The sequence below is a fragment of the Euprymna scolopes genome, chromosome 46 (assembly GCF_053919585.1).
Source record: "Euprymna scolopes isolate OS-2025 chromosome 46, ASM5391958v1, whole genome shotgun sequence".
Lineage (NCBI taxonomy): Eukaryota > Metazoa > Mollusca > Cephalopoda > Sepiida > Sepiolidae > Euprymna > Euprymna scolopes.
In genome coordinates this window covers 150,721,508-150,748,529 of record NC_136527.1, presented here as the reverse complement: position 1 = coordinate 150,748,529, position 27,022 = coordinate 150,721,508, and the positions used below count along the sequence as shown (strand labels likewise).

The 27,022-nt window shown below is 32.5% G+C and overlaps 1 protein-coding gene across 1 annotated transcript; it reads left to right on the top strand.

Moving 5' to 3' along the window:
• Nucleotides 1-717: 717 nt before the first annotated feature.
• Nucleotides 718-23,089, top strand: LOC145270236 (uncharacterized). Its single transcript, XM_080125871.1, has 3 exons — nt 718-981; nt 9,262-12,198; nt 23,086-23,089. Exons 2-3 carry the CDS (start codon nt 11,033-11,035, stop codon nt 23,087-23,089), a joined length of 1,170 nt encoding a protein of 389 aa, XP_079981997.1. The 5' UTR covers nt 718-981; nt 9,262-11,032.
• The last annotated feature ends 3,933 nt before the right edge of the window (nt 23,090-27,022 follow it).

Here is a 27,022-nt window from a genome sequence, read left to right as displayed (position 1 = left end):
TATATATATATATATATATTAACATAAACAAGAAGGGCGCAAGCAAATTACACAGCGTTTATCGTTTAAGGGGCAGGTAACTGTTTGGGAATTATGTCCCTTTGATGGAAAAATACGGTATAATGCAACTCATGAGACTCAGCTGTTGTTAAATATCGATTTGTGTTCTGTTATATTTTTTCTCATATTCACATTTGCAAGTCGGGACATTTTACAACATTGCGTTATTTCTCTATCAAAGGAGGAGGTAATACATGGGAGGTCTCAAAACATGACAAGTAAAGCGACACATGACTGAAATGCACAAACATACTAGAAACAGGTACTACTACACCCCTATCGTTAGTCGTTTAATGCTGATTGCATGTAAAACATCTGGTATAAGTCTGGAATTATAAGTTAAGGTCATCGTAAAGTTAACGGAATCGAATCTGATAAAAATAAGTCGCAAGTTTCATAATGTAATCATGTGATTATTGTTTTGTTTCTTGTTGGTTCAAATCTATTTTTGTTATTTGATTGACTTCGCTATTTGTTCAATTCCTTCCTTTTTGAATTGTTTATGTGAAATATTCAGTTTTGCATTTTTTTATATTTGGATTATTTGGATTACTGTTCTCATCTTGGATGTAAACAGTAGTTCGACTAATCCAAATAATAATGAAATGTTCAATCTTTTACACGAGGAACAAAATAATGATTACACCGTTTTACGATGAACATAAGTTCTTTGTTCTGAAGCAGTTGATTTTTTTCTTCTTATAATAATTACACGTTTAAATCGTGTTTTTTGTCTTTTAAATTTGATTCTTTTATATTTTCATATATTTAATTGCTTAATGAATTGGACACACAAAACAAAATTTGTATCAATTTACTAAAGATTATATCAAGAAATCCTAACAAACAAACAAATTTTCTGCGTCGTTTGACACAAAAGAAAAACGTTTTATTTTTCGTATAAAATTCCTCGAATGGAAGGTAAGTTTATTTTTTTTTTCACTTTACAACAATATTATTCAACAACTTTAAAGTAATCTTAAATATTAAAATAAGTTTATTTTTTATTGCAATCCAATAAAAATATTGGTTTCGTGTATAAAATATATATGAAATGTGACCATGTGGGTCGGGTCAATGTCAAGTTTATTTCCAACTCCTCAAAAACCTTTAAACTGACGACTTGTCTAGGTTTTCAATGGTGCTGAAAACGAATATCACATGTAAATTTGGTGCAGATAAGTAGTTTTCATGATATGAAGAAATTACTTTTTTTTTTAAAGTATTGGATAATGAATCACTGTCTTATATAAATTTAGCGTAAAAAAAGCACCCGTCTTCTGGTCACCTAATAATTTGGTCATATAAAACAAATTTTAAAATGAAAAAAAAAAAATGAACGAATCTCTTAGTAAAAAACAACGCCGGTTTTCGGGGGGGGGTGCTGAAAACGAATATAACACTTAAAAATTGCTGTATGATCTGAAGAAATTACTTAGTGACCAGAAAGTGGGTACTCATTTTACGTTACTTTTATATAGGAAAGTGATCCCCCACTTATTGAAAAAGTAATTTCTTCATATTATGAAAACTACTTATCTTCCCCAAATTTAAATGTGATATTCTTTTTCAGCATAACCGAAAACCTATTAAAGTTGTAATTTTAAAGTTTTTGGAGGAGTTGGAAAGAAACTTGACATTGACTGAAATGTGTTTATTTAAGTAAAATTAAAATATTAAAATAAGTTTACAATATGAAAGGTAAGTTATTTTTTACGCTTTAATAAAATCCCATTCAATAACTTTTAAATAATCTGAAACTTTTTTTTTGCAATCTCCCCCCCCCATATTGATTTTTAAAATCATATTAAACATAAAAAGGTTTAATTTTATGGCAATCCAATGAAAATATTTATTTCGTCAATAAAAATTTGGGTACTCATGCAGAGAGTGATCCGTGCTGAAATTATAACATTATAAAAAGCTATTTTTAACATAGGGAGGGGGGTATATTCTGTACTTTAACCTTACAATTGAATAACAAACATATCATAAAACTTTAATTAAAGTTGGAAATACGATTTAAAAAATAGCGCGGATCACTCTCTGCATTAGCACCAAAATGTGTTTATTTAAGTAAAATTTACGCGATTTCTTCGAAAGTCCTAATGTTAACTGCTTTTTTCAGTATTTAATTGTTTACAAGTGCACTTATTGATCCGTGCTGAGATAATAACGTTATTATTTTAAAAGCCATCCTTAATATGGGGAGGCGAGTGCGTTTTGTACCTATTCTATACTTTAACCTTACAATTGAATAAAAAAAAACATATCATAAAACTTTAATTAAACTTGGAAATATGATTTAAAAAATAGCCCGGATCAGTAAGTGCACTAGCACCGCCTATTTAATATATATATATATATATATATATATATATATATATATATATATATATATATATATATATATATATATATATATATCTGGGGAGGCGAGGGTGTTTTGTATATTTAACCTTACAATTGAATAATAAAAAAACATGTCATAAAACTTTAATTAAACTTGGAAATATGATTTTAAAAAATAGCCCGGATCAGTAAGTGCACTACCACCGCCTATTTAATAATATATATATATATATATATATATATATATATATATATATATATATATATATATATATATATCTGTATGTATGTGTGTGTGTGGATCACTCTCTGCATAAGTAAAGTAAATTAAGATTTAAAAAAAACGTGCAAGTGGACTTCACAGTCGGCAGCCATTTTGAGTGGAAAACTATGCATTTTTTATTACATTTTCACCCCAAACAAGACACATTGCCACTTTGATGTAGGGGGCTACTATCAGGGACATAAGCTACAAGGGTACTACGTGGGAGTTTGGCAGCAATATGTCGGTTCACGTTACACTTGAACTTCTGCATGTCAGTACAGTTGGGGAAGCAGGAAGCCAGAAGATAATTTTTAAGTCTATCAGTTCTGGGAAAGAAACAATTAGAGTAGAAGGCTTTCATACATCTAAGGATCTCTACTGTGTAGGGGTGGGACTTTGCTGCTTGTCAGGTTTGTCGGGGGGATTTTCATTAAGGGGGTACAATAGCTTGTAGTTCATCAGAACATCCACCATTAAAATACTTGTAAAACAAGCAGAGGGATACAATATTTTGTCGATGAGACAGTGACTGAAGCTTAGATGAAAGTTCAGGATCTATCAGGTTGGTGACTCTCTTTTGAACCCTGCCCAGGAGCGATAGACTAGTAGCAGATGCACCAGCCCAAATGTCACATCAGTACACCATACATGGGCGAATGTTAGCTTTGTAGAGGTATAGGATATTTTCAAGTGTAAGTAACTTTCTAGCAGGGTAGAGAGAGCCCACCTTCTTCGTACCAGTCTTGGCAATGATCTCAATGTATCTATTCGAACACATGTTCCCTGCCTTAACACAATTAAAAGTAGACTTCATATTCTAGTGGTTGATGCCATTTTCTCTTCCCTGCAAACTCTTTCTCACAGCCTGTCTCTGCTTTATCATTATTTTCATGGCAAGTGCTCGTCTGAGCTCCACTCTATAGTCCCCCTCACCAAACTTTCATGAGAAACACTCGTCTAGCTGAAAAAATTATCAATAATTTCCTCCACTTTTTACGACGACAGTGTTCCATTGACCACTGTATGCTTATTAACCCTTATCCTCGAGTAGTATCTGGACCTTGATAAATGATGCCCTCTTTTGTAAAAAAAAAACGGTAAATTTGTTTTTTTATAGGTAATTGAGGTCGCTGACAACGAATCTGATAGTCAAACTTGGGGCAAATTTACCGTTTGCATGGTATTTACCCCTGAACCCACGAACTACTTTCCACCATTTTGCAGCTTCCGTTTATGCTACGCGCATGCACGCTGTAGCATAAACGATGGCTTCACCAAGCAAACTACGTTGGGGGGAGGGGATTTTTTTTCCAGGACATAGAATTTTCTAATTTTAAAAAATATATTATAACACTTTTTGGGTGGAAAATTTAAAATTAGCTGAAAAAGAAATAAAACAAGAAAAGGAAAGCACTCCAAGTTGGAGTAGGGGGGATAATTTATCTGATTTTTTTTTTACCTGGAACATAGAATTTTCAAAAAGTAACGCACCGACATTTACTGTGCGCCCCAACATCACATCCGCCCCCCCCCCGCTCGCGCCCCCAATGTACACAGTAAAATCTTCGGAAAATGTTAAATGGTGTTCTAATTGGTAAAGGTCAGTGCGTTACTTACGGGAAAACGTTTAACTAAACTGCAGAAGCACCTATTAAGCCACATAACTTCTATAATTGAATCCCCCTCCCGCAAAAAAAAGAATGAAAAATATAAAGATATGTGGTGCTTATGTTTTTGTAAACCACATTAAAAACTACGCGAGACAAAAAAAAGTCCCCCGATTTGTTGTACTTTTCTTTAACTGTAAGTCATTAAAAAAATGTCAATCCATAATTTTTTGATTGGTACGCCATGTGAGAAGGCAGTTTGCTAGGTGAAGCAAGCCGTCGTTCATGATGCAGCGCACGTGCGTAGCGTAAACGGAAGCTGCAAAATGGTGGAAAGTTATTCGTGGGTTCGGGGGTTAATACCATGCAAACGGTAAATTTGCCCAGAGTTTGACTATCAGATTCGATGTCAGCGACCTCAATTTCCTGTAAAAAAACACATTAGAGTGGTTGGTGTTCTGTAGTAGCGTATCTGGATATTTACCAAAAAAACATAAGTCAAACATAGGTATATAAAATTTCAAACGTATAATGTTCACTGCTCCAAAAAATATAATAATTTAAAACTTTTCTCAAACTTGAATAAATATATTAATTATTGTGTAAAAACAACTTTAAAAAAAGCAACAAACTATTAAAAACTGTTACAAACTATTAAAAGCTGGGGTCACAAATTTAAATCCAACATGTTTAAGCATTTTGTAAGAACATTCTGTGGAGATCATAAAATTCTATAAAGTCTCTTCTGTAAACAACATGTGCTCTAGTTCTAATTGAATAACTTCATAACTTAAGTCTGCACCTTATAAACCACACACAAAATGGATAGTACCAGCTCAGAAATGTTAGGTAACCCTATCTAATCCAATGTTCATCTAACAATGAAGTGCGACTGCACAATATATTTATTGTCTTATTATTATGTGAAGATGAATTAATATTGATACAGCACAATATATATATATTGTCTGATTATTATGTGAAAATGAATTAGTATTGATAAAACACATAAACATTTTAAGGTCAATCGATTTGGCAGGTGAGTTGTTACACATTCCTTACACATAATACAATTTAATGTCCGGGTAAAGTTTGCTATACAAACAGTAAAGATGATATTTAATGCCAATATGGATACTATGGGTTCGTTGAATTAGCATATCTTTCAATATGGCACTTACCTATCCACTGCTAATTTTATTACTTAAGATCATCTCAGCACTATATAAACGACATGGAATATGGATACTCAATAATAATGATAACCATATGAAATCATACTTAATTCAATACAACAAACTCAATAATGATAATCATATACAATCTTACTTAATTCAAGAAAAACTCAATATTAATGATAATTATAGGAAATGATATTTAATTCAATATAACAAACTCAATAATAATAATAATCATAGGAAAACACAAACCATGGCCGACAATTAATTTTGTGCTCGTTTGACATGTTTATCTAGTGTTACTCTTCATCAATTCTCTGTTAAGGTAACTCATTATAATACATCATCATATTCCAGTACCTTTCTATTCAAAGCTGTAAACTTATGTTTTTTGTTTGTTTCTCCCTTTCAATTGTGACTTAACAATGAAAAAAAAAGGTTCATGAAAACATTTGTAATTCTCTCCCGGTTCCCTGTTTTCCTGACTATATATGCAAAACAAATCACAGGAGATGCCTCTGCTGATATGGCCCGAAATCCATAGTATTATGTTTCAGTTGCAATGTGTGTTGTTTTTTGAAACGCCAATAAGGATACTTTTTCAGTATATTTTGTTTATTAAATTTTTACGTGAAATTATTGAATAGTTAACGACACTTGGCTCTTATTCTCCCTCAACAAACGTAAGAAAACTAAAACCGATACAACTCCCTCTCTGCCACAATAAATTGTAACCATATTGCTTATCATGTTAAATGCATAAAATATAAACGACATGCAAAATTTGTCTTACTAATATTTAAATATGAAACATAAAACTCGCTTATAAGTTAAACGTCTATGATTACAAATAATTTTAACGTTTGAATGAATAAAAAATGAAAAAATATTTTAAGATAAAACATTTCAATCCAATTCTAAATTTTTTCGTCTCAAACAATAGAAGCCTTACAAGCAACAACAAATGAGAATGGTTGGATTTTGATGTTTTTCCGTTTGGTCGAGAGTAGGTATGTTTGTGCAGAGCGTATATTTGAGACTCTTTTAGAAGTCTAAGATAAAGATGATGTTGATAGTTGGCCGAAAGCATATTTGTCAACAATACACAATACATATTTGTCAACAATACACAATACATATTTGTCAACAATACATAATACATATTTGTCAACAATACACAATACATATTTGTCAACAATACACAACACATATTTGTCAACAATACACAATACATATTTGTCAACAATACACAATACATATTTGTCAACAATACACAACACATATTTGTCAACAATACACAATACATATTTGTCAACAATACACAATACATATTTGTCAACAATACACAATACATATTTGTCAACAATACACAATACATATTTGTCAACAATACACAATACATATTTGTCAACAATACACAATACATATGGTAATCTTAGCTTTGTAGACCTATACTCTCATGTGCTTACTATGTTAATTGTGTATTACAAATTATTAAATAACAATTTTGCTTTAACCAATAGTTAAAGATTAAATATTAACTTGCTGATGAGATAAACACGTAGTAACAACAATTTCTATATTCACATGAATTAGCGATAAACGGATATCATTAAACAATCGATAAATTTGAATAATATACGGATATCATTAAACAATCGATAAATTTGAATAATATACGGATATCATTAAACAATCGATAAATTTGAATGATATACGGATATCATTAAACAATCGATAAATTTGAATAATATACGGATATCATTAAACAATCGATAAATTTGAATAATGTACGGATATTATTAAACAATCGATAAATTTGAATAATATGCATTAAATTTGATAAATATATACGGAAAACAAAAAATAACTAATAAAAAATAAATGTACAGATTTTAATGTAGGTTTTCGCACCGAATTAGTTACGTTTTCGGCATTAAATAAATCCTTTATAAGAAATTGTCGATAGTTTTAATAAATTTACATATTTTATATACAGTATATGCATGTGCTTTAGGAAGGCAGAAACAAACGTTTTCTGATGAACCTAGATATATATATCTCATTATAACAATGGAAAATATTACATCAAGATTGTCACACACACATGCGCATACATGCGCATTTTCCTTAAAATAATATACGTTTATAATGTATTTTTTCAATAAACATATCTTAAAATACAACGGTTTATTAAACTCAGTGAAAATGATTTACACTTTCAGAGCATATGTAACTTTATTAAACATTTAATTCACATATTGTTTAAATTACTGCGTCTTACATGTGCTTCATTGCATAAACTAAAACAAATCATGAGACTTTTGATCAGTTCATCAAAGAATAAAACGTTCACTTTTTTCTTGGTTCAAAAAGGAAATGTTTAACGAAATAAAAATCCAAAATCGATTAAAGGAAATGTAATTTTAAAGCAAATTAAAAACAAAGTTTAAAAAACAATAAAATATCTACTGGTTATCGATAAAACATTAATATGCAGAAGAAAGAAGTTTAGTTCGTATCCCATGTATAGTCTCTCCTGTGAACAACTTCTGCTCTAGTTCTAATTAAATAACTTCATACCTATTAAGTCTGCATCTTATAAACCACACACAGAATTGATAGTGCCAGCTCAGAAATGTTAGGTAAGCCTATCTAATCCAATGCTCATCTAATAGGGAAGTACAACTACACAATATTAAGGCCAATTGATATGCAAAAAAAGAAGTTTAGTCGTATACCATGAGTTAAATAGGCTCATTTTACAGGCGATATTTAAATTCATACAAAGCTTTCAACATCAATATATTTTAATAATTTATACTATTAGAAGGTGAAAACAATTAGGATAAAAATCATAAAGAAAATAAAAAAATATATGAATAATAAATACGCAAAAATAGTGGACGAAATAATTTCTTAGATTTCCAAAATAAAAAAATTATTTACTCAAAATTAAAATAACTACTAAAAATATCAATTCTGTTAAATTTGGTAAGGTAACCAATTCACAGTTTTCGAGAGCTTTTTTGCTATACAAATATGTATTAAACCGTAATTTTTAAAAATAAAATACAATAATCGATACTTAACACATTGTTTATTGCTAATAAAATATGTTAATTATAAAAATGCATTCAAAAACGTTGGATTAAATAATTTGTTGAATGAAAAATCTTAATTTCTTAAAATAATAGTAAAAAAAATAAAAACTTTATTCTGTTTCATTAAATTCGCTATTATCAGTATTAACAGATGTGTAATGTAAGGAAAATATCCAGTTAAATATCAAACACATAAATAAGCAGCTAATATTTTAACACAGAAATACAAACAAAAACTATTTTAAAAGACCATATTAGTATGCATTGCTAAGTAACTAGATTATATATTGATTTCTATTATTAACTTTAATTTAATGAGTATTTAAATTAAATTTTCATGTATTATAAAATTATTATATTTTTATTGTTAGCAATATATTTTTTTAAATTTCAGTAGCAAATACGGTAATTGTATGCATATTAGTAGCAATATATTTTATTATTAATTATAGTATTAATGTCCCTACAAATTCTTACTATATTATTGTTTATTTCACTTTATTAATTGCATAATTCTTTTATCAATTATAAAATAATACGAATAGTATTAAACATTTAAACAATATGAATGTGAATTAAATGTTTATTTCTGTGAGTTTTACATGTTTTATAAAGTTATGTTTCTTGTTTTCTTGACACGATTAAAATAAACAATGATATTAAAATATTTAATTTCATTTATTTTTTATTTGCAGATGTTCCTACTTGAATGTTTTTAATGAATATTAAGGGACCATCCTTCACCTTAAACAGTATTCTATACACAATTATTTCCTTACGTGACTGACAACAAAAACGGCAGCACAAAACTTTATTAGACATATATGTGTGAAGAGTTATTTTATCTGGATTGTTTAGCAAATAGTGATAAGAACATCACACATATTTCAATTTGTGAAATTTTTGTTTAATGTTTTCATAAATCATAAGATATCGAATTTAACATTTCAGAAAAATCTGCTAATTTCCAAAATAGAATATTTTCACTTTTACACTACAAAATATCTCTTATCAAACAAATGAAAAGTTATACACAATTAAGAATTCTTTAGCATAAACTCTAACTTCCATAAAAAACTAAGAATTCTTTAGCATAAACTCTAACTTTCATAAAAAACTACAGATTAAAACTGAAAAAGCCAGGATAAAATCTCATATTGCTTATAATTTGGTAGTGATAACTTTCGCCAGGAGCAATTTAATTTAATATGAATATACACATTACGGAAAAGCCACATTATTGTGAAGTGTGTGGCTATTCTTGTTTTAAAAAATCAAAATTAGTGATACATATGAGAACTCACCATGGGGAAAAGCAACATTCTTGTGAAGTGTGTGGATATTCTTTTATTAAAAAATCAAACTTAGTGAGACATATGAGAACTCACACTGGTGAAAAACCACATTCTTGTGAAGTATGTGGATATTCTTGTTCTGTAAAACACTCATTAGTGATACATATGAGAGCTCACACTGGGGAAAAGCCACATTCTTGTGACGTGTGTGGATATTCTTGTTCTCGAAAATCAGCATTAGTGAGACATATGAGAGCTCACACTGGGGAAAAGTTACATTTTTGTGAAGTGTGTAGATATTCTTGTTCTCGAAAATCAACATTAGTTACACATATGAGAACTCACACTGGGGAAAAGCCACATTCTTGTGAAGTGTGTGGATATTCTTTTTCTCAAAAATCAACATTAGTGACACATATGAGAACTCACACTGGGGAAAAGCCACATTCTTGTGAAGTGTGTGGATATTCTTGTTCTCAAAAATCATTATTAGTGAGACATATGAGAATTCACACTGGGGAAAAGCCACATTCTTGTGAAGTGTGTGGATATTCTTTTTCTCAAAAATCAACATTAGTTACACATGTGAGAACTCACACTGGGGAAAAACCACATTCTTGTGAAGTGTGTGGACATTCTTGTTCTCGAAAATCATCATTAGTGACACATATGAGAACTCACACTGGGGAAAAGCCACATACTTGTGAAGTGTGTGGATATTCTTGTTCTCGAAAATCATTATTAGTTACACATATGAGAACTCACACTGGGGAAAAGTCACATTCTTGTGAAGTGTGTGGATATTCTTTTTCTCAAAAATCAACATTAGTGACACATATGAGAACTCACACTGGGGAGGCAGAAAAAGATAGCTCTAAATAGGCAGAAAAAGACAGCTCTAAAGTAGGCAGAAAAAGACAGCTCTAAAGGAGGCAGAAAAAGACAGCTGTAAAGTAGGCAGAAAAAGACAGCTCTAAAGGAGGCAGAAAAAGTCAGCTCTAAAGGAGGCAGAAAAAGACAGCTCTAAAGGAGGCAGAAAAAGACAGCTCTAAAGGAGGCAGAAAAGACAGCTCTTAAGGAGGCAGAAAAAGACAGCTCTAAAGGAGGCAGAAAAAGAAATGAAATTAAGACTGCTGCTCTAAAGGAGGCAGAAAAACACTACATTCCTATTATGGAAGAGGAGAACATTCGAAGAATTGAGCCAAGATGGACCTGGGAAGAAAAGTGGATACTGATGTGGGCAATAGAATATGCTCAGGCAAAATATTCCAAACAAAAACAAAGGACAGAAACTTGGAGGGAAATATTCTTCCATTTCTGTCCAGGAAAACGGAATGTCCCATCTCCAAAAATTAGGTCACAAAGATACAACAGCTTAAAGGTGATGAATGAGGAAGAAATAAGACATCTAAAAACAGAAGTCGCATCCCTCATTAAAACAAACCAGAACCCACTTCAAAACCCCATAGAAATACCACCCAATAACCTACCCATATCTACGAATGAAAATGAAAGAACCACAAATAGTCCCACACTGGTACTTGATTCTTTGGCACCAATGCTAACAGGTGAAATACCACAAACACCAGCAACACTCCCTCAGGAAATGCCCGAGGTGGATGATGACCAGTTAGTCTTGGAAGAAGAACTATGTAAGACCATTGAGGAGGTCCAACGGATGGGACTTAAAGAAATACAAATGCTGCCTAAAATAACAACCACGAGAGCAACAAAGGTAGCAATAAAAAGGGTTAATGTTGCTCTCAAGAGACTAGTGCCATATAGCACAACCCTGACTGAGTTAAATCAGGTGTCTTATGCCTCAGGACTCTACATTGTAAGGAAAATAATGCCAACGTTCCAAAAACAACGGGAACCAGAGGCAAAAGACACAATACCACGCTGGAAACAAAAGATCCAAAACCAGCTAAACTTGTGCCGAAGGGAATTGTCCCAGATTAAACAATTCCTAGCCGCCCCTGCTGTACAGGGACGACTGAAGAACATCATCGGCAAACTCAGCAGGAAATATGGTACAAAAGCAGGACAGCTACAAAACGTAGCTAGAGAATTAGAAGGAAAAATCCCAGCACTTTCCAAACGCATTAAGAAAAGGGAAAGCAAGAATAGGGCAAAGCATGAAAACAAAACATTTAAGCAGAATGCTCGGTTATTTTACCGTAACCTAATAAGGGACACTATAACGGTGAAAAACCCGCCCAAAATACAAGAGCTGGAGGATTATTGGAGGCCTCTCTTTGAGAACGAGATCACCCATAACAAAGAGGCTCAATGGATCCATACTATTGAGAGGAGCCTAGAAAATAAGCCAGAGATGCCGGAGCCAAAAATAACAGCTGGCACTATAAAAACGAAGTTAAATGGCGTCTCAAATTACAAAAAGCCTGGCATAGACAATCTCCCCAATTTCTGGCTGAAACAACTAACATCATTACATGGGCATTATCGCAGTTGTTTCAACAGAATATTGAGCGGAGAAGAAACCACACCAGAATGGCTATTAAGAGGAGATACAACCCTCATAGCAAAGACAAAAGAAACGCAGCACCCTAATAAATACAGGCCCATTTGCTGTCTCACTACCACCTACAAACTCTTCACTGGCCTTGTTGCGGACAGTATATACCAACACCTCTCCTGCGCCACATATCTTGCAAAAGAACAAGCAGGCTGTAGGAGGGACTGTCTAGGTACCAAAGACCAGCTCTTAACAAATAAAACTATCTTGGAAGACTGTAGGAAGAGACAGCGAAATTTAAGTATGGCTTGGATTGATTATCAGAAGGCTTATGACAGTGTACCACACACATGGCTTCTACGCTGTCTAGAGCTATATAACATACACCCGATAATCAAACAGGCCATAGCTACACAAATGAAAATGTGGCAAACAAACATGACATTAAGCCACACAAAAGGAAATATAAGGGTCACGGACGTAAACATCAGGCGAGGAATCTTCCAAGGAGATAGTTTATCCCCTTTACTCTTCTGCTTGGCAATAGATCCGTTAAGCAAACTTTTAAACAAAAACAAATGTACTTACAATCTAAGCCAGGACCGCCGACAAGACCCAAACAAACGAATTAACCACCTGCTCTTCATGGATGACCTCAAGCTGTATGCCAGTTCTGATGCCGACTTAAATGAACTCTTACAAGTCGTACATAATTTCTCCAGAGATATTGGCATGAAATTTGGACTGGACAAATGTGCCAAGTGCTCCATCAAATCTGGGAAGAAGATCGTAACTGAAAATATACAGCTTGATGAATATACCACCATCAAAGACCTAGAAGGGCAGGAAGGATACAAATACCTTGGCATAGAAGAGAATGATACCATCCAGCATGCCAAGATTAGAAACAAAATTGAAAGTGAGTACATACGCCGAAGATACAAGATACATACAAGAAGATTTGTAAAACAGAACTCACAGGCAGAAACAAAATAACTGCCATTAACCAACTAGCCATGACAGTGGTAACATACAGTTTTGGTATTGTCGACTGGCCACAAAAAGACATAAATAGACTAGACACTAAGACACGTAAAATGCTGACAATGTATAAAGTAATATACAGAAACCAGTGTTTGTCTAGAATGTATCTGCCCAGATGGAAAGGAGGTATGGGGCTCTCGGAGATTGACGATCAACATCGTGCAACTATTGTGAGCACCGGACAATATCTGATGAGCTCTAAAAACCCAACCCTCAAGATGGTACACCAACATCAGGAATCAAGAGCCAGTAGAACAACATCCATCACAAAACTGGCCAAACATTTTGGGAAAGACTGTCTTACACGTGAGACAGAAACAGAAAAGATACCTGCGACTGAAATAGCCAGAAAAAGTCGCCAGAAATACACTAAAGCTTTCCATGACAAGAAAGTTGAAGAATGGGCCAACCAACAACGGGCCAAGTATTTTCTGGACGAATATAACCAAGACTATATTGATAAGGAAGGGTCTATAAGCTGGCTAAAGGATGGATCGCTCCACTATGACCAGGATAATTTTATAATAGCTGCCCAAGATCAAGGCTTGATGACCAATGCGTTTAAAAAGATGAGTGGTCTCAGCAAAGACAACAAATGCAGGTTCTGCCACACAGAAGTAGAGAGTGTGAGCCACCTGATTTCTAGCTGTAAGGTTCTGCTAGGGGACGGCTACTATACAATGCGACACAATGAAGTATGCAAATATCTCCACTGGACGATCTGCAATAAGTTAAATATCGAATGCAGCAAGAAGTCATGGGAACATATACCCGAAAGAACAGTCGGAAACAAGTCATATACCATCCACTATGACTATGCAATCCCTACAGCCACGTTCCTAGAAAACGGAGCTATAAAACCCGACATTGTAATATGGGACAAGAAGGAGAAGGAAGCAACCTTGGTGGAAGTTAGTGTCCCGAATGATGCTGGGTTAAACAGAGCTGAGAGGGAAAAGATTACCAAATACAAGGGTCTTATGTATGACATGAAAAGAAACTGGAACCTTAAGAAGATCTCTATCATTCCAGTAATTATAGGAGCAACCGGACTTATGAAAAAGAATTTTACAAACTATGTTACAAATATACCAGGTAAACCAAGTGCAAAGGAGATTCAAACAATTGCACTTAAAGGGACGGTTAGAATCTTAAAAAGATCTCTCGGTTGGAGTGTCTAAAATAGCAGGTGTATGTTTGGCATCTGGTAGGATGCCCCATCCCTGGCTTAAACAAAATGATAAGAAAAATGAAACAAAGATGGAAAAACCACATTCTTATGAAGTGTGTGGACATTCTCGTTCTCGAAAATCATCATTAGTGACACATATGAGAACTCATTTTGGCCTGGATAAATGTGCCAAATGTACACTCAGAGCTGGGAAGAAGACCCACACAGAAAATATGCAGCTTAATGAAAACATCGACATCAGGGATCTAGAAGAGCATGAGCCTTACAAGTACCTTGGCATTGAGGAAAACGAGAACATACAACATGCCAAGATGAGGGAGAAGATTAGTAAAGAATATGTACGTCGGGTGAGGAAAATATGCAAAACCCAGCTCACCAATAAAAATAAAATTACTGCCATAAACCAGTTTGCTATGCCAGTAATAACATACAGCTTTGGTATCATTGACTGGCCACAAAAATACATCAACCGGCTAGATGTAAAGACACGGAAGCTACTAACGCTTTATAAAATAATATATAGAAATCAGTGTCTACCAAGGCTGTATGTGTCCAGGGGAGAAGGAGGTCTGGGACTCTCAAAGATTAATCATCAACATAGGGCAACTATTGTGAGCACCGGTCAGTATCTGAAAAGCTCCCAGAATGACACCCTCTCAATAGTATATGAACATCAAGAGACAGCAGAACAACATCAGTCACCCAGCTGGCCAAACATTTTGGTCAGAGTTGTCTCTCAGATGAGGACGAAACACTAAACAAGTGTGCCACAGAAATAGCAAGAAAAGCCGGCAGAAATATACCGAGACCTTTCAACAGATGAACCTTAAAGAATGGGAACAACATCAGCGTGCAAAGTATTTTCTGGGGGAACTTTCTCGGGAATACATAGATAAAGAAGGTTCTTTGGACTTGCTCAAAAAAGGATCCCTCCACCACGATCAGGAAAGGGTCATAATGGCTGCCCAAGACCAGGGATTGATGACCAATGCATTCAAGAAGATGGCAGGGATCAGTAATGACAATAAATGCAGATTCTGCCACACAGAATTGGAAAGTGTTGGTCATCTGATATCAAGTTGCAAAGTTCTTCTGTAATCTGGCTAGACCAAACAAAGACTACGAGGAAAAGACAATATAACAAAAAAAAAGAAAATTATTTTTTACTGTTTCGTATACTCAAGGTATGAGAAATGGGGGAGGAAAAAGCTACAGTATTTGAGTCTAGTTAAATCTTCAACCTTAGCAAAAGAGGAAACATCACTAACTACAACTAAAAACTTACTTTCAATTATATCCCAAGTACATAAATATCTCACAAAATATGTTAGAGAGTCAATCAAGAAGAAAGCTTTTAGTGAAGCAGCGATTGATTTTACCAAATCTAACACTGATGAATTTGCACAAACCCAGTGGAGTAGAGAGGAAAAATGGACATAGATTTGGTCAATGCAATATGCTAAAATAAAATATAAAAAACTAACAGAAAGTTGTAAGCAATGGAAATAGATTTTTAAACACCATTGTCCAAACAAGAAAGAGATTGAAAATGAACGTCTTTCTGTGAAGTAAATATCCCAGCTAAAAATATTCAGGAAATGGCTTAAAACAATAATTGCCCAATCACTAATCCCCTTCCTATACCCAAGATCTGCCAAACCCAACAGGGAGACACTACAACACATTCTCACCTGACACAGCTCCCTGAGACAATGCCACCAAGTCCCAGCCTAAGATGTCTACAAAAAACAAACCAGAAATATACCCGACGTGTCACTCCATCTTATAATGCAACATCTCCCCAGAAATCACTCCCAACACAATTTAAACCTGGGCAGACATAGCAACAATATCGGAAAGGCTGTTAAAAATTAAAATGAATAAAGTCTATAAGATGTGTGTTTCAAAAGTCAATTATACCCTCACAAGAATCACTACAATTAATGCAACATTGAACAGCATGGTTTATTCAGTTAAAACTCTTACCCCAACACGAACAAACAAAAACAAAACGCAAAACTTTGAAGCAAAAAGAATAAATAAACTTTTTGCAATAAACCCAAGAATGGTTAATAGGGGCCTCGTTAGAGAAGAAATAAAGGTGAGCTCCCCACCAACTCAAGCGCAAGTTGAAAACTTCTGGATGCCTTTCTATGAGGACACTAAAGTACATAAAGAACACAATTGGATAAATACCATAAAAGAGTCGAATAAGGATAAAGAAAAGATGTCAGCTGTAAAAATTACCTATGAAGCTGTCTGCAGGAAAGTAGCTGTATATAGTAATTTCAAAACCCCAGAAATAGACAACATACCAAATTTCTGGCTGAAAAAACTGATAGCACTTCATCATCACTTACTTTAGGCTGTATATCACTTATTCCCAAAAATGTGGACACCCACATGACTAACAAATATCGACCAATCGGCTGCTTTACAACAACTAAGAATCTTCTAATATGGATAATCGCTGATGAAACATATGACCATCTGATTGCTGGTGATTACCTCGAAAGTGATCAGAGGGGGTGTACGATGAAAAAAACTAGGTACAAAGACCTTGTAAACAGAAGCATATTAGAAGGCTGCAGAAGAAGACAAAGAAATCTATCAATGGCCTGGATTGATTACAAAAAGCCATTTACCAGTTTACCTCACTCCATTTGCTGTTTGGAGCTGTACAATGTGCACACTGATCATTCCTTCAAAAAGCAAATGGGCAGATGGTGTTATATGTTATTCAATATGGAATATTTCAATAAAGGAAAATGTTACAAAATAAATTATAACAGTTGGAATTTGATTCAGAAAAAGAAAGATTATAAAATTCGTAAAAATAGTTTTTTTTTAACTTGGAAATAAAAATACTATATACAATAAAGAATACGATGACCTGATTGATGACGTAAGAGCTGAACAAAGAAACGCGTTATTATACATCATCTAGTTAGATAGACCGTCGGTCAGAATTGGCCTTACCAGTGTCTGGGTTGGCCAGTAGACCTGGATACAGATTTTGTGTCTGCAATTCATGTAAGCAAATAGACTAATTAGAGACTAATCTTCATAACAAATTCATCTGTGTTTAGTTTCTAATTATTAAGGATGTAGAACACAGAGAGAATTGTCTGCAACTGAGACAGAAGTATCAGCCATGGAATAAATGTATATGAAAATATTACTTCAGAGGAAATGTATTCGTTCTGCATGACAAACCACCAAGACAGCAAGGTATGTTATTTGTTCCAGTTGTACACAGGGTTAATATGCACAGAGAATACCATAAATGCTGTATACTAACAAAACAGAAAGGAGAACACTATACATACATCCAGAGACATAATTACATGAACACGGTTATGTACATGCTATATAATTTGACACATATATATGCATGTTATATATATGGATGACTAAAAAAAAATATATATATATATATATATGATTTTCAGAATGTGAGAGAGAGTATATAATAAATTCCACAGCCAAACAACGTCGCAGCCCACAAGAGCCATGACAGTCAAAGAACCGGAAGTCCTAGACTCGAATTTCGCCCTCATTTGGGCTCATCAGTTAGACACATCCGAACGCAAGAGGCTTGGGTTTCGAATCCTGAGTTCGGATGTGTCTAACTGATGGGCTCGAATGAGGGCGAAGCTCGAGTCTTGGACTTCCGATTCTTTGACTGTCATTGCTCTTGTGGGCTGCGATGTTGTTTGGATGTGGAATTTATTATATATATATATATATATATATCAGTATACTACAACACACTCTTTTGGGATGAAGAAGCATTTGATTAACAAGATCATTATTTATGTTTGTAGAAGACAACAGACAAATCTAAGCATGGGTTGGATTAATTACCAATACACGTTTTTAGATTGAACAATAGTAATCCCCGATGTCAACATCCTAAAATTAATCTTTAAAATCGACACCTTACTGTCCGGAGATAAATTAGCCATTAAATAAATGCTCGAGTGTTTAAAATTTTAACCAATGAATTTGCTATTCAAAATATTGAATAAATGTTCGAGTGCTTGAAATTTAAACCAATGAATCTGCTATTCAAAAATATTAAATAATTGCTCGAGTGCTGGAAATTTTAACCAATGAATTTGCTATTCAAAAATATTGAATAAATGTTCGAGTGTTTGAAATTTAAACCAATGAATCTGCTATTCAAAATATTGAATAAATGCTCTCGAGTGCTTAAAACTTACCGCTATAGGAACACACCCTATCAAATCTAACAGGCATTTATAAAACTACATAAACATCTATACATGCACCTTCTATATGCACCGGTTACCGCCCTTGCGGTAATCTTAGCTTTGCCAACAGGTGGCATTCTATGTTACCTCTTCCATTTTTCTCTCTCTTCATCTTTCCATCCGAGACATCGAGATGACAATATGTCTCATTTTTCCCTCGCTTGCCTACAGCATGACATCATGTTTCTTATTGTTCAGGTAAGGGACACACCCCCTTAAATACGACTTGACAGAATTGTTTCCCTTCCACAAGGTAGTATTAAACATTTATGTATAATTAAAACTCTAAAACATACAATGGACTTCCAACATATAATATGAACTCTTGCATAAATTCACGCACACAAGCATGCAACGGATATTTTATCTACGTTCATGTTAGTTCATATGCATACAAACACTTTGTAACGTTCGTAATATTCTGTGTAAATAAATATTCCTTGTATATATGTAACATTTGTAATATTCTGTGTAAATAAATATTCCTTGTACATATGTAACGCTCGTAATCTTCTGTGAAAATAAATATTCCTTGTATCTATGTACTGTTCGAAATCTTCTGTGTAAATAAATATTCCTTGTATATATGTAATGTTCGTAATATTCTGTGTAAATAAATATCCCTTGCATATATGTAATGTTCGTAATATTCTGTGTAAATAAATATTCCTTGCATATATGTAATGTTCGTAATATTCTGTGTAAATAAATAGTCCTTGTATATATGTAACATTTGTAATATTCTGTGTAAATAAATATTCCTTGTATACATGTAATGTTCGTAATATTCTGTGTAAATAAATATTTTTTGTATGCATGTAATGTTTGTAATCTTCTGTGTAAATAAATATTCTTTGTATATATGTAATGTTTGTAATTTTCTGTGTAAATAAATATTCCTTGTATATATGTAATGTTCGTAATATTCTATGTAAATAAATATTCTTTGTATATATGTAATTTTCGTAATCTTCTGTGTAAATAAATGTTCCTTGCATATATGTAATGTTCGTAATATTCTGTGTAAATAAATATTCCTTGTATATATGTAATGTTTGTAATCTTCTGTGTAAATAAATATTCCTTGTATATATGTAATGTTTGTAATCTTCTGTGTAAATAAATATTCCTTGTATATATGTAATGTTTGTAATCTTCTGTGTAAATAAATATTCCTTGTATATATATAATGTTTGTAATCTTTTGTGTAAATAAATATTCCTTGTATATATGTAATGTTAATAAACTTTATAAATAAATATATATGTAATGTTCGTAACCTGTGTAAATAAATATTCCTTGTATATATGTAATGTTCGTATCCTGCTTTTTGGCGTGCTTCATGTTAATGTCTTAAATGTGCTAATAAAACATGCCCTTATCATTGATCGTTTTCATTAAGCTGTACGATCTGCAGATGACGCCCTTCTAGACGCTACCTACCACAATAATCAGTCAGACAATCAACAGCCTTCTGATAAAGGGAATCCATCTACAAGCAGGGATCCCCCACACCAAAACAACTTATTTGCAGTTTGCCTTAATAAGATAACAGGTAGGTAACGTATTGTCTTATACGATCCCAAGCTACTCCGGGTGTCCTTGCTAGTATTGAATATGTGACGAGCATGCGCAAAAGCGCACAAAAGTATGAGTTTTGGACCGAGAGTCATAATAGCCGAGATAGCTTTCTCCTCCCTCGTGCGGCGACAAGCTAAGTAATTTGTATTAAGTGATATAAACGCCAGAAATTATTTTCAAAGTAAAACGAATCAGTTCTTTCTTCTCGCAAACGTCGGACTCTTCACAAGCAAATGCTTTTCAACCGTCGTATTTAGTAAAATAGAGTTACTTCCCTTAGAGGTATTGCCTCTTCTTTTAAAACTCATCTGCATTGCCTCTTTTTAAAATTATATTTTGATATCACTTTGAGACTGATCACGTTCAAACCTAAGAGACATTTCGTCTGCTTGCAGAGAGAAGGCTTCTTCAAACGAACGCAAATAGTCTCCAAGATCTTCAGATGATAGGTCGAATGAGCATGACTCAGAATTGTGAATAAGTCAGTGTTAAAATCCGTGGCACATGCCGGCTTTTTAAGCAAATGTTCAGCTATAGAAGAACCGGTTGTGTTTATAAAAAAAACTCTGTAGATAAGTTCTATTTCTGATTTTGCTAGGTACGTGCAATTGAACTCTACTATAAAGTCATAACGATAGTTGATGACATCTGACCCACGTAGTCCACACTGCAACTACATTTAAACTTCCCCCAAATCCAAATAATCGTCACATGAAAATTGAATATTTCATGCAAAAACATTAACAAAAAAAGAGGAAGGAATATCACAAACGACGAAGTCAGTCAAATGACAAAAAAATTGAACTCTACTATAAATTCATAACGACATCCGACCCCACATAGTCCACAATTCAGCTACATTTAAATTTATAAATTACATTATTATTATTATGGTGGGGGTTGATTATGATCAATAAAAGAACAAAGTTATACGGTGATAAATAACTTTGTTTTCAGAATATCGAGGTTATTCAGCCTATAAATACTTATACAAATCTAATTGAAAATATGGAATTTAAAAAAAAATACCAAACAATTGAAGGATGACAATGAAATTAGAAAACATGAACATATTACAATAATTGTAAAAAATATTGCAAGAATATTAATTGTATCCAACAGACAATTCAGTAAATGTGTTGTATTTGTAACAATGGAATACAAATCAAATAACATTAAATAATTGAATAAAAATGTTATTAAAATATTGATGATATTAATAAGAAAATTCAATATGTGTTTGTTGAAATAAAATCCAAATCAAATAACATTAAATAATTGAATAAAAATTTTATTAAAATATTGATGATATTAATAAGAAAATTCAATATGTGTTTGTTGAAATAAAATCCAAATCAAATAACATTAAATAATTGAATAAAAATTTTATTAAAATATTGATGATATTAATAAGAAAATTCAATATGTGTTTGTTAAAATAAAATCCAAATCAAATAGAATTAAATAATTGAATAAAAATTTTATTAAAATATTGATGATATTAATAAGAAAATTCAATATGTGTTTGTTGAAATAAAATCCAAATCAAATAACATTAAATAATTGAATAAATTTTTTATCAGAATATTGATGATATTAATAAGAAAATTCAATATGTGTTTGTTAAAATAAAATCCAAATCAAATAACATTAAATAATTGAATAAAAATTTTATCAGAATATTGATGATATTAATAAGAAAATTCAATATGTGTTTGTTAAAATAAAATCCAAATCAAATAACATTAAATAATTGAATAAATTTTTTATCACAATATTGATGATATTAATAAGAAAATTCAATATGTGTTTGTTAAAATAAAATCCAAATCAAATAACATTAAATAATTGAATAAATTTTTTATCAGAATATTGATGATATTAATAAGAAAATTCAATATGTGTTTGTTAAAATAAAATCCAAATCAAATAACATTAAATAATTGAATAAAAATTTTATCAGAATATTGATGATATTAATAAGAAAATTCAATATGTGTTTGTTAAAATAAAATCCAAATCAAATAACATTAAATAATTGAATAAATTTTTTATCACAATATTGATGATATTAATAAGAAAATTCAATATGTGTTTGTTGAAATAAAATCCAAATCAAATAACATTAAATAATTGAATAAATTTTTTATCAGAATATTGATGATATTAATAAGAAAATTCAATATGTGTTTGTTAAAATAAAATCCAAATCAAATAACATTAAATAATTGAATAAAAATTTTATTAATATATTGATGATATTAATAAGAAAATTGAATGCTAGGGCATAGTGTTGGTGTAGTGCCGTCAGCTTTTACAGCCAGAAATTTGAAATGTTATCAATTCCTGGGCTTTTGAAGTTGCTGTAGTGGATTATCTTTTTATTTACAGCTGCTTTCGTAATTTCCAACGCTGCCATTTTTCCTTGCCCTTGACTGATCCTTTTATTGTGCCTATCCACTCCCTCTCCCGATGTTTTTTGGGTCCTCATACAATGGCCTCCAGAATGTATCGATCTGTTCTTGTGTTGGTGGTGATGTTACTTTGATATTATCTCTGATGATATTTCGGTACACTATCCTTGGGTTTCTGTCAAACAACCTGTATATGGACCTGGACTCAATTTTTTGTTGCTTTCTTTATTTGTGCAGCTAAGCCCTTCACTTTTGCCTGATTTTCTGCTATATGGGCTCTTAGTTGGTTCGTGGTTTGAAGGGAGTATCGAGATTTTAAAGTTCTCACCTTCTTCTTTAAGTTTGTCCGGGATTTTCGGTCAGCAGGAAAGAAGATATCTGGGGTATTTCTTTTCTAAAACTATTTATCCTTTTTTTGAGTTTGGTTTTCCAGACTGGTTCATTTGGTTTAGGCCTCCTGTATGCTCCTTTTTCCTTTCTGATGTTTGGGGAAAGAGTTTTGTTTGGATAAATCATGCGGCCCCATATGTTGCATGGTTAATTTCTGTTAACGAAGCATCTGTTGCTACTAACTTAGAGAGAGCATCGTTCACTTTTACAGAGAGATTTTTAAAGGCCTTGGTCATCTTTATTTGGACCAGTCTGGGTCGGTCTTTTAGTTGTAGATGCCTAGTTCTTTCAATTTGATTAGCCAGCAGGTTCTCTAGCTCAATCTGCTCTGTATCTATCAGTAGATTTTGAGTATTATTTTGGCTCTGTCGTCTCCTCAGAATCTGGTGGTCTTGTTTCTTTGACAGGCTATTCATTGATGAGGAGATTTTGGTGGGTGCTCCTTCTTTCAGTGGAGATCTCTCCATTGTGTCATGTGCCTGTGCCGCAGGGTTTGTTGCTGGGCTATATATATTGTCTTTCTGGTATGGTTCCTGCATGGGGACGGGGTTGTCGATTGGGCACTCCCCGTTTGTTGCCATCTGGTGAGTGCAGCGTTTTAGTTCTGCAATCTCATCATACGAGAATGTTCCACTCATCAAAAAGTTGGATTTCTGGGAAGTCTGTCTTCTCTTTGGGATGTTATTTTTGTATGGGCAATGGTGGTAGAAAATTCTTTGCCATCCTGCACACCGTTCTTTCAGTCCTGTATATTTGGCTTTGGCATACTCCATTGCCCATATAAGGGTCCACTTTTCTTCTCGGCTCTACTGTGTTTCATGGTGTTCTTCCTGGTCTTTTTGGGAATTGAAATCAGTTTCAGTCATTTTTATGGCTCTCTCCTTTATCTCATTAATCTCATGTGGATGTATATATTTATCAATTTGTGAGACTATAGAGAGTAACTTTTTGGTTGTAGTTGCCTCCAGTCTTTCTCTTTTTATTTGGCTCTCGAATATTTTGTCCTTGCACCAACCCCATTTTTCAAATCTTAAGTATTTGAAGCAGTGAAGGATTTTTTCCTTTCCACAATCGACCAATTCACTGTTTTATAATTGCGTTTGTCTGGTCTGGATGATTCTCCAGCGCAGTGTTTCTACCTGTAGTAATATCACTGGGAAAAGTTACAGTTATTTTCCACGTATGGCCCAGTGAGGGGACCTTTTTATCCTTTGCCATTGTTTACTTTTTATAATTTTCTTGTTCATATAGGTTTTTGGGAACATTTGGTTAGGGTTTACTTCCTGAAAGAAGCATCCTCATATTAGTATATAAATCCATGTCACTTTGCAAGGACACTAATAAACCCCTTTACAGAGAGACCGAATATACTAGTGCGGCTTTTCCCCAGTGTGAGTTCTAATATGTCGCACTAATGTGTATTTTTCAGAACAAGAATATCCACACACTTCACAAGAATATGGCTTTTCCCCAGTGTGAGTTTTCATATGTCCCACTAATGTTGATTTTTGAGAACAAGAATATCCACAAACTTCACAAGAATGTGGCTTTTCCCCAGTATGAATTCTTATATGCCTCAATAATGTTGATTTTTGAGAACAAGAATATCCACAAACTTCACAAGAATGTGGCTTTTCCCCAGTGTGAGTTCTTATATGTCTCAATAATGTTGATTTTTCAGAACAAGAATATCCACACACTTCACAAGAATATGGCTTTTCCCCAGTGTGAGTTCTCATATGTCTCAGTAACTTTGATTTTTCAGTAAAAGAATATCCACACACTTCACAAGAATGTGGCTTTTCCTCAGTATGAGATCTAATATGTCTCACTAACTTTGATTTTTCAAGAATGTGGCTTTGTTCCAGCGTGAGTTCTCATATGTATCACTAATGTTGATTTGTGAGAACAAGAATATCCACAGACTTTACAAGAATGTGGCTTTTCCCTAATGTGTATATCCATAGTTAAATAAAATGGTTCCTGCAGCAGGATTATCACTACCAAGTTATAAACAATATGAAATTCTATCCTGACTTTTTCAGTTTTAATCTGGAGTTGTTGATGCAAGTTAGATTTTATGCTAAAAGAATTTCAATTCGTATCACTTACTTTATTTGATAAGAGATATTTCGTTGTGTAAAAGTTAAAATATTCTCTTTTATAAATAAGCAGATATTTCTGAAATGTTAAATTCGATATCTTATGATTTATAAAAACATTAAACAAAAATTTCACGAATTTAAATATGTGTGATGGTCTTATCACTATTTGCTTAACAATCCAGATAAAATAACTCTTCACACATATGTGTCTAATAAAGTTGTGTGCAGACGTTTTTGTCGTCTGCGACGTAAGCAAATAATTGTGTAAAGAATACTGTTTTAGGAGGAATATGATCCCTTAATATCCATTAAAACTTTCAAGCAGGAATATCTGAAAATAAAAAATAAATGAAATTTAATATTTTTTATATCCTTGTTTATTTTAATGATGCCAACAAAGCAAGAATTATAACTTTATAAAACATTTAAAAATTACAGAAATAAACATTTAATTCACAGTCATGTTATTTAAATGTTTAATATTATAGTATTTTGTAATAGATATAAAATTATGCAATTAATAAAGTAAAATAAACAATAATATAGTAAGAATTTGTAGGAATAATAAACATACAACTACCATAGTTGTTACTGTTAATGATAAAAATATATTGCTAACAATAGGAATATAATAAGTTTATAATACAGGAAAGGCAATTTAAATACTCAGTAAATGAAAGTTAATAATACAAATCAATATATAACATAGTTACTTAGCAATGGATAAGAATATTGTCTTTTAAAATAGCTTTCGTTTAAAGTCATGTGTGTTGAAATATAGCCTCTTATTTATAATGTGTTTGATATTAAACTGGATATTTTCCTAACATGACATATTTGTTAATATTAATAATAGCGAATTTAATACAACAGAATTGGGTTTTTATATTTTTTTACTTTTATGTTTAGAAATCAACAGTTTTTCATTCAACGAATTATTTCACCGAACGTTTAATATTCATAATAATTTAATGCAACAGAATTGGGTTCTTTTTTTACTTTTATTTTAAGAAATCAAAGTTTCTTCATTCATAACGAGGTTCATGAGCATAGAATTGATGAAGATCAACAAGTCAAACAAGTTAATCTTTGTTTCTGTATTTTGTCGATATTTAATGTGCATTAACTGTTAGCCGTGGTTTGTGTAGACAGAGCGGCAAGCACTGCTGATTGTAGTTAATTTGTCCTTACAACCAGCTTGTTAACTACTTTAAATTATTTCTCCCTTTACCGTGGAGGTTTTTTAGGGTTGTTACACCTAATGTTTTATCTGCTGCAATCAATTTTGAATGTCGTTTATATAGTGCTGAGATGATATTAAGTAATAAAATTAACAGTGGATAAGTAAATTTCATATTTAAAATATATGATAATTCAATGAACGCTGAATATCCATATTGTCATTAAATACCATCTTTACTGTTTGTATAGCAAATTTTACCCGGACATTAAATTGTATTATGTAAAGAAGAACTCTATGTGTTTAAAGTGAATTGTATCCATATTGTCATTAAATACCATCTTTACTGTTTGTATAGCAAATTTTACCTAGACATTAAATTGTATTATGTAAATAAGAACTCTGTGTTTAAATTGAATCACAAATTTAAAGCCTTTTTGAAAGTTATGTTTTGCAAAATAGTAAAAACATTGTGCAAATTGAAAAGAAGTTGCAATAA

Excerpts from the sequence above, each read along its gene's own strand:
- LOC145270236 (XM_080125871.1), top strand. The coding sequence starts at position 11,033 with ATGGAAGAGGAGAACATTCGAAGAATTGAGCCAAGATGGACCTGGGAA.